Here is a 15,840-nt window from a genome sequence, read left to right as displayed (position 1 = left end):
TTTGACCTTACAGATTGTAACCAATGAAATGTCTCTTTAAACTTTAAAGGCAACAATGATAACGAACGCCTGGCGATTGCTAGACAGCGAATCCCATACCGACTTGGTCGAGTAGTTGACGAATGGCTACTCGACAAAGGTAAAATCATTGATTAAAATTTCAGATAAAATAATTTGATCATAACCAAGTTGTAGCACTATTTTGTAAATAATAAACCTAAAAAAATAAATGTTCAGTTAAACTTTAAAAACAAAATGATTTGAACAGTTAAATTTAGTTTGTAGTGTGTCATACTTTTCATAATAATGCATTTATTTGATAGATGTCAGCTGTTTTAATACGTGTTTATTGTCAACCTAAGGTTAAAGGGACTGTAAATATGAATTTAATCCACTTACTGAAGTAATATCAGCATTGTTAAAATGTCTATAAATTACTGTAGTATTTTTGCTGTAAATATCTAAAAGATTAATTTAAAAGTTCCAGTTTAGTGATTCATCAGTTGTTGAGTGTTTTTTGAAACACTTTTGAAACATATACAGTGTTTATACTGTGCAGTACAGCACTTAGTGCCATTTGATCTATTCTCATTAAACTGGTAGAAATGATAAATAGACTGCAATATGAATTGGCATCACAATTTTGAGTCCCTTTAACAGACATTGTAAATATGTATAGGGCATTAGATCAAGGAACTGTAATATAAAACAAATTGAGTGCATGCTTTGTTTTTTATAGTTCGATAACTAATTCATATTTTTCACTTAAAATGTGAAATGAGCCCTATCATTTTTATGTTTGTTTGTTTCTGTTTTCTGTCATCATTTTTTTTCCATGTGCCCAACCTTAACCGTTCTAAATTTATGTTTTTCTTGTTTGCTTTTGCTAAATGGATGAACAGTTACACATTTCCTGAAGTGTGTCCTGCTTCCTGTGAGACTGCACACAAAAAAGTCCAGTCTCACTGCCTGCAGTCATTTTATAAGCTTTATTATTATTTTTTTTATTATTATTATTTCATGCTTGCTGCGTTTCCAGTTTTTTTAATCGTAAAAATCCGAAAGGAAAAAAAAAATCAAGATAACATAAGCAAAGCATAATGAAATATATGCTTTTTGCTTTATTAGACAGATGATTTATATATCTATCTTATTTGCCAGGCAATTTCCTGCAAACAAATTGCCCATTTATATCACTTTCAAGATTATGTTATCTTTTGATGTGTAGTCAAATCTATTGCATTTCCATAACATCACTACTTTCTGATTAATATTTTTTTTCTTGCTGTTTTAGATTAGACTGTCACTTAAGCAATGCATTGATTTTTTTTTTATTTATTTTTTTTTTTTAACAAACCCTGTGTTTTTATTTAATGTTTTGTTTTTTTTTTTTTCTTTCCTTTTTGTAGGCATCTCATCATTATAATCGCAATAAATTACTAGGGTTTGCCTCTCCAACCTGTAATTTATTGGTCTCATTAACCACTGGGCAAATAATCTGCCTTTGTGTCTTTTTTTTTGTGCTTTTGTTTAGTTTTTTGTTCCTGTTCAGTAAAAGTGGCTGAGTCCACAGTTCAACATTCTTGTATATATGTAACGTTGTTTTCCCACAGGACGGCAGCTTACAATCTTCAACAGCCAAACCACTATACAGATCGGGGGCTCGGAGCGAGAACGGAGTCGATCCTTTCAGGGCCAGCTCTCGGGCCTCTACTATAATGGTTTGAAGGTTTTCAACATGGCCGCGGAGGGAGATCCCAACATAAAGATCCAAGGCAGCGTGCGGCTCGTGGGGGAGTCTCCCTCCTCGATCACACCGCAGTCGAGCACCACAGCCAACCGCTCAGAGACGTCCACGTCCATAATGGAGATCACCACCACCACGGCGTCCAGCAGGCGAGTCAAGCAGACTACACCGCGAGAGCCTCAACAGGTGAGACTGCCTTTAAATAAACCCGGTGCAAGCGACTTTCAATCGTATCATCGTTGTTCCTGCTTGATCCCTTCTGAAATTGATACACTGCGTAGCAGGAAGTTAAGCACGTCAGTGATTAGCATAATGCATTTCACCATTACACTCCTATATGGGAAATATATGTCTTACTTTACTGTGTCAGGTCTTTCTTCTCCTTGAATCCTGTGACCTAAAAACCAAAGGAAAATAAGTCCATTGTTCCACCTTTGGGAGCTGCAGCACAGGCGCGCTGTTGAGCATGTCTCCCCGTGCAATCAGATGTGGCACGGTGTGGTTTGTGTGTGTGTGTGTGTGTGTGTGGTGGAGTGATAACCATCATATAGAGGTCCTCCATCATCTTTATCTGTCCTGCATGAGCAGTGCAGCATCTGCAGGAGCATATTACTTCTTAGACGTCACAATGTGTGGCTGAACAAAAGCAGTACAAAATGGGTGTCCCATCAAATGAAATGGTAATCAGACCATTCTGGTGCACTCTTTGCCCCGAATAGACGGCATTTCCAGTCGAGCTGCAGCTGTGGATTTTCAATCAAAAGTAATCTGTATGACAGCTAATTATGATGCCATTAAGTCTTTAGATTTGGATTGATTAGTATATTTTACACACATTGTCCACGCAAGGATTCAATTGCCAGTGTTCTGAGTTATAGAGGTTAATTTAGTGTTGAGGCTAATTTACATTTTCTGGAATTTGGGTGACTTTGTTCTGGGAAGAAGCTGGAAACAAACATACTGTAAAGAACTTTGTGCGCTCAAAAGAAGATGGTATTGACTCATTTTTATTATTATTTTTTAATTACAACAAAAAGTACTAATTTAACTACGCAGAATCTTCATGTGCTGTTGGTTCAAATGAATAATTGAAGATCCTTGGCCCACAGGTCGTTTTCAGACTGTGCAAACACTCCAAAATTGAGCTCATTGACGAGTGAAAACCGTTTTGTTATGGAGCCTTAGCTCCTCTCTGGTTCACAAATGAGGAGCATTTCACATTAGATGAAATCCTCAAGAAAGCCCTGATAGGAAGTGAGGGAGATATAACTGAAAACAGGTACGCTAGGTATGCTTTAAGTAAGTAGCAGGGAAAGCACATGCAGCAGCTTAAATTAAGCGTAGTCGTTGACTAAAATGACCCTTTAATCAGGACTTAATCAGCTTTTACAAATTTAGTTTAAAATCATTTTGGATTTAATTCTTTTTGGATTAATCGGATTGGGTGAAGGAAGATTATAGCATCTCCAGGAGGGTGTGGGTTTAACTTCTTATTGAATAATATACACACAATCAAAATTATTTGATTTTAATTCCTCTCTGGAAGACTGTGCAACTTTTTTCCGTTTTCTCAGCTTCATGTTGGCAATAATTGGTAGGACTCAGGTTTTAGAAGAAGCATAAGCACCATTCAAGTGGAGTGGTTTGATTGTCTAGCAGTGACTTAAACGAATGTACTCTAACCCCAGTGAAATGTTTACTTTGACATTAAGACCTATAGTTGGCTTCATCTATAATGAAATTAAAAAGCCTTGAACTTTGAATGGTGACGAATCTCTTCAGGCCAGACTTAGTTGTTAGCATGTTAGCATGTTTTTGGACAGTGGGAGAAAACCAGAGTACCTGGAGAACATACCAGAACATACCATACCGCATACCAGGCCCGGGAATCGAACCCACAACCGTCTTGTTGTGGGGCAACAGCACTAACCACTATGTGCTGCCCGTTGGGGGTTTTCATTAAGTTTAAACAGCTGTTCAACCTACAACTGATGTGAAATGCAGAAACGCAGATTTCACTTCGGCCGCAGTAAAGGACCCCGTATTACCCTTTCCCTTTCTTACTGACCTGGGACCGTCATAACAGCTTGTGTGAGACTCTGCAGATGCTGACAAATAATACAATCATAAATATTGATCCAGGGGAATGGTTTTCTCTCAGCCTCAGCACGGTTCCTGAACCGTTGCAGGAGCGTGTAATGCAGGCGAAATATCAGACAATATAAATTGTATAATTATATCCCAGCTCCATGCAGTGTTATAAATTGCCAAGAAGGAACCAAGAGATTGGCAGAAAGGAACAGGCTTGACAAGATGGATGCCCGTCTTTTTCAGGCCTTTTCATCTGGAGAGAAATAAAGTGATATAAATGACCATGACAATTTAAAAACGCAGCGCATTACGGGAGGGGCAAGAGCATCTATAGAGCAGGAGAGCAAGAGCAACTCTTTTGGGTCATGGATGGGATCTGATGTTTGGATGTCTGACATTATGTGTTTATGCCAATTATACTCTGTTTGGATTGTTTCATCAATACTTTTTTACCTTAGAGAAGGTTAATCATGTGTACAGCTTTTTTTATGTAAGCGGTTAAATCGATGGGCTTTATGGGGAATTCAAGGTCTGCTTGTGCATCTTTTTTTTGATAGGATACAACAGGGCCTCAGGTTAATGATTTAATTTATCTGGCAAAATACATGTAGACACAGGTGTCATACTGTCACGTTATGGTGCAAGCTCATCTAGCACATAAAGGCTTAGAGCGAAAAGAGTAGTCAAGGCTAACTGTGTTGGTTTAGGTTATCTAATGTATTCATACAGGAGAGAAAAAAAAGGTCATGGGATTAGAAAGTTGCTCTGTTGATGTAGGTGGAGAGATGAATGAGGCATGCAAAAAAAAAAACGTGGGCACTGGGAGATGTCAATGTGTTCGGTCTGATTCGACGAGACGACCTTCCCACGGCGAGCTCCCGTGGTGCGGCATTACCATCTCAGGACACGACACTTAGAAAGACATCATGTCTGGACTCCTTAAAAAGCGACAGTTCGTTCAGCGTCCTCTCTCTCAAACAGTCAGCATTTTATACATTGTCCAGCTGCTCCATCCCCCTGCTGATGCTGAATGCAATTCACTGAATGGTTTTATAACCTAAGAGCCTTACATTACAGGCACATGTGCATTTTTACTGTGGCTGGCCCCAGTGGAAATGGAATGGCCAACACTTCCGACGGCTGTATTGGCCTCTAACGATTAAATTGAAAGTGGTGCTGTGGAAAATGTATATCGGGCTGTTGAGGAAGGCACTTGGGTCTAAAATAATAAGGACAATGTATTTGAGACCTTTTATAGCCATGTCTAAAAATGAGATTTGATGGCTGAGGCACTTTGGTGCTAACCCAACACACATAAATATTTAAGTTTGGTTAAAGTCACTCGTTGAAAGTGCCTGTTGCTGTTATTATCATTCCTAACTGTAAGAGTGAAAGAGCAGTTAGAGCATCTTTAGTTTCAAGAGAAATAAGATATGTGGGCCGCGTGTAATTAGGAATATTTGTTGCAATCCTTCCCCATGTGATAGGAACACTCAAAATTAAGCATTGCTCCACAAAAGCAGCGCAGCACCAAGCCAGGAAAAGACCCCCATGTCTGCCTCATCTCTCTTTTTTTTTTTAGGTCAAGAGCAGAACAAAGAATTTTTGTTTCTATGATCCATCTTTGCTAGCTTCTGTGACTAAAACAGTCTCATGTGATTTTATGCAATCTCATCATCACACAAAGAAACATTTGCCTTGATACATCTATCTGTGCAACCTTAAATTTATTTTTTTTTTTTTTTTTCAGAAAAAAAGAAATTGAAATAAATTGAAAACAACAAACAAATAGCAAAAACTCCCCATGTGGCAGTGAACGTACAGATTTAGAGCGTGTCTTTTTGAAATGGCTGACTTAGTCCCCCAAAAGGGATAACAACACTGATAACAATCATTAGTGCAATAATGTTGAAAGGTCTAAGAGGACACTGCCTTCTCTGGTGCGCCATCAAAAAGTTCTCTAAATGCTCAGATGGGGTTACATTGTTATTGAATACTGGGCCTTGGCTTATGGGTAACATTACATTAATGTCATTCCTGTGAATGCACCGGGTGTCCACTCATTCTTTATTAGCATGAATATTATGATCTTGGAGCACACTTGCCTAATCAGGGAGAAAATGGCACCATGGGTGGGGAAAAAAAAAAAAATCTGATGCGTCAGAATTATTTGAATAATGATTAAAATTCCATGTGCTTCAGGGATAATTGGGTTGATTTGATTCAGGGCTCACAACCCACTCAAATCCAGAGATAGTAACTAAAGGTGAGATTTAGCCTTGATCATACCTTCATTTGGATCATATCCGAAGGTTCCCTGACAAAAAGGAATCTGCACTTGGCTCCTACATGTCAAATATCCCCTGTAGTGGTTGTCTGCTCGCTGCCCTACGTGGGAGAGGAAGCTTACTGTACACGCCTGGCTGTCGTGTCTTAATGAAGTGTTTTCTCCCCTGTGGTGGTGCTGGGCCACATCCAATTACACCATAATGCACTTCTGTGTGTATTCACAAACAATGCAGCGGCTACCGTAAACATACACACACACTCACACAAGAGGTGCTCCTCATTTCCATCCATAATGTGGACTATTCCTACCTCACCGTCATTTATTTACGGCGGACTCAACTGAGTGCTGCATTCATTGTGCGGTAAACTTTCTGCAAATTGGAGAGAAATCTGAGATGTACAGTCGAGTATTTGCTGAGATCAATGTGGAGCTCAAGATGCCAACCCATGCAGGTCCAGCAGCTGCACTAAGGTGACAGCGTTCTGGCATTTAAAGTGTTTTCTCTGTCTCATTAATTTGTCTCCAAAAAGATGTTTTCGTCAGTTAATTTTAGGGGAGGAATAATCGTAGAAGCTGAACAACTGCGTCATTTTACAGTTGTGGGCTATGATTGTAGTGTTTTGTGTATAGTAGCGATCTCCTAGACAAGATGGAGGAAAATGCCAAGCCGCACAGAGCGAGAATTTAATATGAGATGATGTTTAATCAAACTCGCTCAAGGATAAGCGATGGGGCTGTATTTAGCTGTAACCCTCCCAGCTCGGGGGGGGAAACAACTCGAAGGTGTGCTATCGAAAAGAGCCATTGAGGAGCTTGACAGTGATGGATCCTCACCTGTATTGCTCTGTATTATCAACCCCGGCCAGCACACATACAGTGTATAAATCTCTCGAGTGGCCATAGTCTGAAGCTGCCATCCACTGCCAGCGTTTTCTGCGGGAATATCCCCCAAAGCTGGCTGCTGGCTTCGACATCAAGGGCATAATACTGCAAGGCAGAAACACAGTTAAGTAGAAATGTAGAGCAGCAAAATAGTACAGTTAGTAAAAGGCATAACTGATCACTTACTGACTTGCCATTTGGTTAAATTTAAATAAGCCATTCATAAAATGAACCTGTGGTGTGAGTTAATGGTTCTCATTAAAAGAGTATAAAGCACATTGAGCTATGTGCTATGCTAGTATGCTTACTTTTTCATTTTATTGTCCCTGTTTTAACTTTTTGATAATTGGCCTTAATCAAAGACTGATGGGAATGTCATTCATTTGGATCTGATCTGATAACTTCATGATAATAAAAGTATCAGCTCTTCCCAACAACCCATCCCATAATATTTGAGCCAACATCCAAATAGTCATGTTTGTGCAATCTATGTACAGTATTCAAGCTGAACTCACCTAGCATTTCACGCTTCCCTTTCATAACCGCCTTGTGATCTATGATTTCTCTTGTATAGCTTTTTTTCTGTTGAAAAAAAAAAATCAAATGCAGATTATAGCCCGTGCCTAGTGAGAATGAATGGCCACTATGACACATCATTGCCATCAAAAAGCCAATTGGCTTCACCTTTTCTGAAGTAACTCATACAGTAGGTGAGGTTGCTGTAATGGCCATTGAGGGGAAGTGAGGAACATTCAGAACACATTGTGTGGGCCATTTCATTTGCACTCACAGCACATGTCTCAGTTCCAGCTGAACTGGCTTGTCGTGGCTGTGTTTGTCTCGGTCCCTGAGACGGTGGGGCAGAAACCTGGCCTCTTTATACTGCACAGGGATAACCGAAGATTTGTCATGCTGCACTGCTACACCTTCAGTGCAGTGTTTGAGTAACTCCTGGCCTCCCTCACCGGTTCCATAATAAACACGCTATAATAAACTTAGTGTCAGAGTAATCGTGTGGTGAAAAATCTTCTGGAACTTAGTATCCAATAACTGCTCAGTCTGCAGCTTCTCTCCTTTTGCAATCATCCATGCACCGTGTCTCTTTATTGTGCCGGGTACTACCTTAAGGCATTGTTGTGATTGTCCTGATACTGGTAGGGGATTATTGTTTTACAAGCTAAGGCTGCAATGAGTCTACACAGCCTAGATTTAATACTAATCCTGCATGCATCAATATCCAGACCTGAGACTTATCTTGGGTATTAAGCACTCTTCAGGCAACTACACACATCTAGCGCAGGTTGTTTAATTGTGCTACAGGATATGATTCTCGGATATAAGCTTAAGGATCTTTCAGCCCTCATTTGATTCAAGATGCTCTATATTTGCTTACCTTGGGTCTCTGATCTCGAGGATAGATAGGACCTTGAGCGTGTCTCTCTCTTACCCAGATTCTAGAAACCATCATCAAAAGCTGCAGCTGTGATAATTCATATTAATTCGTATAGCAATTACTGTTTTGCAGCTAATTTTCTGTTCAGGTCACTACAGATCATTTTTAGCCCACTTTCACATAGTAATGTAATATCCCATTTTCTAAAGCGCCAATTAACCTGAATATACCATCTAGTCCAAGTTCTTAACTTTTCAGACTTGAACAAAAATCAACACACCACTCAGATCAGTTCCTTGCTGTTGCAGATTTCGGGATCAGCCATTTTCTACTATATAGTTACTCTATAGTTCTAAAATGGTCATCAGTTTCGCTGCACTCTCAGTTTTACCAAGTTACTAAGCAACAGACTGCTATCAATAGTACAGTAAAATCCTTTTTTTATTGACAGACGTACGCCCAATTATTCAAAGAGCAAAACACTTTTGAGCTAGCAGAGATTTTACTGTATTTTACTGGCAAGCCTGTTGTATTTGCCAGAGCTGTATTCTCTATAGCGAGCACTCCCCGGCTTATTTTTATTGCAGAATGAAGAGCTTAGGTCCATTTTGTTTGCTCATTTCATGCCTTTCTGACTTGTACCCATCTGTACTTGTAACACAGTCAGCCATGTGATCACGAGCCACATGCGCACCACTCTCACTGCTGAATTTCAGGATGGATAGATGATTTGTTTGGTCGTTTGTATGTTTGTTTGTTTTTTTGTTTTAAAGGTGACTGTTACTGCTTTTAGCTTTCATTGGAAAAATCATGGCCAAGATTGAAAAGCAAGAAACGATGCAGGATCAGCTAAATAATTTGTAGTTAGGAATGTATGACGTGATGAAATATAGTTTCTGCTCAGATGGTTCATATTTCCACTTCTATTTATTTTTTTTGATTGAATTTGTCAAACTTCTGTCCTTCTCTTTATTTACATTTCCCTGGTGAAATACTGTCTTTAAAATTATATAGATAGAAAAGTTCTTATTTTCACTTTCTGATATTTTTGTTTTTGAGGACTGACTGTCAGAGTGATGATGTTGACTATAACTAAAGCTAATTTTGTCACTTTATTATTCCTGCACTGAGTTGATTAGAATGACAAATTACTGATTTGCTGAGATAATTGTCAGGTTTGTTTGTTTTTTTTATTATTATTTCTTCTTTCTAGACTTATTTGCATTAATAGCAATATTGCCCATCATGTTCCCAACCAAGTGGAACCGCTCCACTCAACTCATCTAGAGGCAAACCTTACTGTAAAATGAAAACCAGGGTCCTCACTGCTATTACTTCTCTGCACTCATCAATTTAAAAAAACAAATAAAAATGGACATGCACAGCAAACTGAGGTGTTACTAAGGGAACACACAATGCCCAAAGTTAACAAGGGGAGGGAATTATCAGCAACTGTTCGGTCATGTTGTTAGGATATTAAGCCGAACTGTCTCGTGGACTCAAAAACACACTGCAACATTCAGTCGGTGCCCTGTGAGATCGTGATGCCTTCAATTATTCACTGAAAGAAAACATCCGCGGGGTAAAATTTCCTCTGCAATGCAGATATATGAAATTGACCATCATGCGACTGAGACACGGGAAACTAAAGAGTGGTACCTATCAATCTATCTCTCTCTGACTTCCTTATGTTTATTTTCACCTGGAAACGGAAAATTGAGCGGATAATTTGATGAGAGCAGAAACAGGTATGGAGACAGCCTCTCCTGTGTTGACTCCCCCCCAACCCTGCTCTTAAAGTGAGGCACATATGGGTTATTGTAGGGTGGTCCTGGTGTGTGTTGCCCCAGGCTCGGTCATGGGTTTGTGCCCACCCAGTGCTGACAGATGGCAAAGGAGGTAACGCTGTAGACCTGCAGTGGCCTCGGGCCCGCGGCGTTCACTCCCAGCGACACACCATATCCATCATCTCAGCCTCACCAGGGGCCATTATGGAAACTGCCCTTCAACATCGGGCTGCACACAAGAGTACATGCAACTGGCTGATCCAGTCCACCTTGGCAGGGGTGAACGCATACATGCTAATGTGCGTTGACGTGTGTTTCCATGCTTTGCTTTTTTTTTTTAAAAGTCGACAGCAGAAGCTGGCCTGCAAATGATATCCCGTCGAGAGACGCAGAGGTGCTTTGTCTTCCTCGCGTGTTTTGCTGTCTGCTTGCTTGTTTAAAGGTTTCTAAATGTGCTACAGCCGACATCCTATTACTTCATACTTCTATTATTAGGATGGTCAACAAAGAGGCGTCTTTGTTTTTGCAGGTTTCACACCACTGGAAGCGTTACAGAGGATACAGATTGTCCCGCTAAGTCTGTTTGGTTGACAAGAATGAAACCTACGCGGTGTGAATGTTGTCTCTGTTGTTTTGCAAAGTGTTGGTTTATGCGTGGAGGAGTTACTGACACTGACAGCTTTACAGCACGTTTTATAGACCATATTGTCGTCTTCCAGAGGACGTTTGCTGTTATGAGTTTTAGAAACAGAAAAAAGTCCTGGGCCAACCATCAAATGCGAGATATGCAGTTTGTCCTGCAGTGCATTGATCACACCTGCATGATTCTGCAATCAGCTGGTTTATACATTACATTTATGAACAGTGCTCATTGAGCTGTGCTGAGCTCTTCTCACATTTTTAAGAGTAATTTCATCTAACTTTGGCAGAATGTGTCAAGCGCATACTGGCTTACGCATCCAAAAGCTCTTTTATTTATGTTACAAGCACTCAGAGTCAAATTTCACAAACACACACAGAAAAGAATGTTTTACCAGAAGAGAAATCATGTGCTTGTTTTATACTCTGATAAATAAATGTATCCTTTCTGTTGTAGCAAAAAAAAAAAAAAAAAATGCTGCATTTAGCTGTTCAGAGCATTTGTAAACTTGTAAAGACCTTGATTGTAAATCTGCTTTCATCCATTTAATTTTCTGTATCTGGAGACCCAGTGTGGTAATTGAGTCAACAGCCACTGAGAGCTTCAGATTATGATCGTACTGTAAACATACTGGAGTGGCTGGTTCATTGCAGGAAACCAGGCATCTTGATCTAATGTTCAAAGGCAGGCCAAGCACTATAAAGGCAAACAGTAGGGCTTGAGTGGAAGATAATACCAAGTAATTTCATTACCAGAATAAAAATAAAAACAAATTTGAAGAGGTTCGGGGATTAAATGAAAGCACGCCAGCAAATGAAGCGTATGAGACTGTCAAACAACTGGACTGGAGAAGGAGAGAAATGGAGAAATGGCCTTGGGATAAGAATAGAACTCAATCAGGTGGTGACTGTCTCCTTGAGCTCTCTGCAATAAAGTTTTCTCAGTGTGTTTCTAAAAATTTCAAACTCTTCCCTTATATCTTAATAAAATAAAGGGAAAGCTCCAGCCGTTCTTCAGTGACTTTAAAACTGAATTGCAAATCAAAGCAGAGCAATAACTAAAAATTACATGTATCATGAATAAGAAGCAGATCTAGTCTCAAGATACAGCTTTAAGCAACCCAGAGGAGATGAGAAGTCACTTTTACTTGAGATGGCGTCCTGTATAGGCTTTGTATTATGTTTTTTCCCTCATGATTTGCCATTCATGATAGCAGCTTAACTACCATGTCTGTTTACTCTCCTCTGAACGAGAGCATTGCTCATTAGTGCATATGGGGTCACACTCAACACCTTTGTCAATGACACATCCGGACCTGGAGGACAGGAATCTGATTATGAAGGCGCTCTGTGGGCGCTACAGGCGACCTGGTCTGCTGTTGTAGGGCAAAGCTGCTCTTCTTCTTTCCTCATGTCATGTTTTTGCAAACGTTACACATGGGAATTAGGCCTGAGTACATTCATCTCAGCAGTGATGGCATCTATATTAGGATGACAAATTTGTGCCTGTCACCTGATGAGGGACTGGGACTGCATGTCAAGATGCAGGTAAAGTCAGGAAGACAGTGATTTGTGCCCGAGCCGCAATATCTTTTCCTCTCCCGCGCTCTCTTCTCTCGAAAAATACAAACAGCGGCATGGCTGGATTTTTCATCTATTTTTAGATTTGGAGGGGAAAAGGAACATGAAAATGAAGAATTACACAGCCACTTTGAATGGAAACATTGAACCATTTCCCCCAGAATGACATGAGCGTGTATGTTCGCATTTTGATAGAGAGTGTCGTGATTACAAGCCCATTCTCCGGGTACTGTTATTCCTCCCTCACTCCCAAGCCGTCCCTCAGTATATGATATTCCTCCTGGGCAGTTCTCTGCTCTCAGGCCAGATTACTACCAAGGCGAGCTACAGAGGCGCACAGAGCTCCAGATTCGATTTCAGATAACGAAAATATCAGGGCATCCAGAGGGGAAAATGCTTCAATGCCGACAGATTTCATTTATCTGAGAAGTGTGAAAGCAAGGATAAGAGGGGGGGGGACAAAGTCAACCATGTAATATACTTCTATGGAGCTGTGTTTATGCATCGGCAAGAGAGAAAAGAAATGAAAGAACAGGGGGGTTTGGGTAGCGTAGGAGGTAGATGGAGGCAGATAGTGTCTTATGAATTTCATATTAAGATTTTATCATTTAGAGCATGTACCTAACAGAAGGCATCCAGCCTTCTCTTGTGTAATGTGCTAGAAGCTGTATGCTACATGGCAGCCGCTCAGTGTGCACTCTCTCTGCACTGTGAGGTGACTGCAGGCACTCGTCCATATTGCGTGCACGTTATTTATACGGCCACAGCACTAAATAATAAGCACCACGGTTAATTAGAAATCAAAATACCAACAGATTATCATACGGCTTGCAGAAGGTCCTGGGTCTTGGGTTGTGTGAGGGAGCAATTCGGGCACCAGACACACATGGCTCCCTCTGAGTCAGTGATTGACATAGCGACAGGCGCTGAATAGGAAATGGACTTTGCGTTTCCTCCCACACAGTGAGACAACTTCTCCCAAGTACCTCAATGCCTGAGCTGTATCATACGCCACACTAATGTTGAATCAGTATGAAGGCCATGCAGATCACTCTCCTCCGGAAAATAAGTTGCACAAGTCCTGGGGGGGGAAGCAACCACAAAGCAGCGCTGTGGTGCCTTGAAGCAGCCACATTAAAAGGAGTTCTTGCACAGCTGTGTCCTTCGGGTCCCTGAGCAGGAGCGTGTTTAAGGAAGGCACTGGTTTGTGTACATTTTTCAAGCAGCTGTGTAATTACCTCATATCCACATCTTCTGGTGAAGTTCACCTTTACAGTCCTTTATTAGCTACTTAGCATCTATTAGCTACTTAGCCACAATTCGCTCAAATGCAGCCTTTCAAGCTTTTCTGGGTCTGTGCACCAAGCTAGCTGGTCACCAAGCTGACCTGTCACTCCTCAATCGTTCCCAAAGCTCGTCATTTTCTTCTTTGTTTTTTGTTTTTTTCTATTTGGTCTCTAAATGTTTCTTGTAGTCATTTCCTTGACTTTACTACCACAAACAGAAATTCATCAACCCACTTCAACAGCTTTAACACACCTCAGTAATAATGGAATCCAATGCTCTTTTGCAGACATACACATTAACAAACAACTGATTCTGTACAGATTGAATCCACCAAGCTATTGGGCTGTAACAGTGATAATCAAACATAAGGAATTTCCTATAACCTTCGTTCCTAGTGAATGCATTTAAGTCCTGATTTTTGCATTAAGCCTGTGGTTCGGACTTAGAAACAAATGCTGCTACCAGTTGGCGCAGCGTGTGTGTTTCCTCACTGTGCACCGTGGGTATACCAGGTGTGTGAGGCTGCCCCCCAGCTCCTTGTTAGACTGTCTGGGGTGCAGTGACTTAAGCCTCGAGGAAGATGTATGGCAAGACAGAAACATGTGGGCACCAGGGGAGGAGATGGAGAGCCTCGGACAATTCTTTTTTTAATGACTCTCTGATACTCTGCCTGAGGTCCAGTTGCAGCAACAGCTGCTTCATTTTAAATAAAGCAAAGCCTTGCTCCCAAAAGGGACAGTGTCTCATAACTTAGAAAGTGAAAACAGCTGTCCACCATGGCCAGTTTTACATTATGGCATACACAAACCGTCACAACAGAAGGATTAAATGCTGTTGAGCTTTTTGCACAATTGTCTGGTGATCTGAGGAATCATGGCTGCCTGCAGTTCACACTCAACAGCCTGCACATATTCCAAATACTGCGCTAAAAGGCCTCAGCTCCAAACAAAGGAAATTGTTTTGTGGCATCATGTGTTATTGCTCTTAAAGTTGTTAAGAGTCCAAAAAAAAAAAAGAAAACTGTTTTGTTTATGAGGGATGCAGCATCTTTTCTGTGTTTTAAAATAGACTATTGCTAATGGAAATGTGTGAGAAAAACAAATTTTTATAGATGTTTATCTCAGCTGTAACCAAAATGATAACATTTCAGTGATTTCGCGTTGGATTCTTCTTCCATTTTTATAAATGAAGCCACTACCTACTGAGGTCGATCTGTGAGATGTTTCTGATCTGTTGTTAAAAGAAAAAACAAACAAACAAAAGAATGGTTAAATAGCAAAACTCCGCTGCTATAAGAGAACTATATTTTGTATGTGAACACAGTGCAGCAGCCATCTGTGCTGGGTGAAACATTTACAGCATTTCAGTTACATCTCGGGAAAAATAATGATGCACCTGGTCTTGTTTATTGCTCTTTTGCATATATTTTTGATATATTTTCTGATGCTTTTTTGGCATTGCATGCTTTGAGGCTTTGTTGATTAATTTGCAGTGAAATGCTGAATCTCAACTACATCCTCTTCAGTCTGGATACAGTAGGAGAAGCCGGTTGTTCCCTATTGTTCAGCCCGCCGTGCTACAGTCAGGCAAGCTGTTGTCTTTCTGCTAATTGTTACAAAGCCTGGAGAATCAAGGTGTTTTGAACATGATAAGTTTGGAGCATAATGCACATTTCGCATGTACAAACTCATCACTGCACGGTTTAGCTGTGATAATTCAATTGTCTTTCAGTCTTGCAGTACAGTCTGTCCCCGTCTATGACGCTGACAGCTTTGCAGACCAGCAGTAGAAAGAGTGTGGGCGAAGGCCTGGCAATACACTGAGCTGAACTCGTAGTCTTAGAGGCCCACATGCCTTCATTATTCAGTTGGAATCTATTGAGCATCTGGGACTAAATTATTCATCAACATCGACCTAGTTCCAGGGTGCTAAGTTAGATACTTGGATGTCATCGGGTGTTCTGATAAGAGCTGCTGCTGCAGTGTGATAGCTGCCACGGGTAAATAAAGTGTGTGTTCAGATCATAAAGAGCACAATCCACCATTTTGTTATTATAGACCGTGGGTCTGTATCTCAGAGCCGTTAGGTGTGTGGAGCTCAGTGTAGGGAGGCATTCTTTATCCTGGGTCTAACCATGAGCCAT

The 15,840-nt window shown here is 40.6% G+C and overlaps 1 protein-coding gene across 9 annotated transcripts in view; it reads left to right on the top strand.

The window, feature by feature from the left end:
* The window catches only part of LOC115055880 (neurexin-1a), a 230,503-nt gene that overhangs the window by 195,619 nt on the left and 19,044 nt on the right, over positions 1 to 15,840 (top strand). For 5 of the 9 annotated variants that reach the window (XM_029521935.1, XM_029521936.1, XM_029521928.1 and 2 more), the window contains 2 exons: positions 50 to 139; positions 1,614 to 1,933. In XM_029521935.1, the coding sequence (XP_029377795.1) occupies positions 50 to 139; positions 1,614 to 1,933 (410 nt within the window). The remainder of the gene's footprint in view (positions 1 to 49; positions 140 to 1,613; positions 1,934 to 15,840) is intronic. The other 4 variants (XM_029521931.1, XM_029521930.1, XM_029521929.1 and 1 more) reach the window with 3 other exon arrangements.

The sequence above is a fragment of the Echeneis naucrates genome, chromosome 15 (genome assembly GCF_900963305.1).
Source record: "Echeneis naucrates chromosome 15, fEcheNa1.1, whole genome shotgun sequence".
Lineage (NCBI taxonomy): Eukaryota > Metazoa > Chordata > Actinopteri > Carangiformes > Echeneidae > Echeneis > Echeneis naucrates.
The sequence above is the reverse complement of the archived record's forward strand: the minus strand, read 5'-3'. Positions and strand labels throughout refer to the sequence as shown.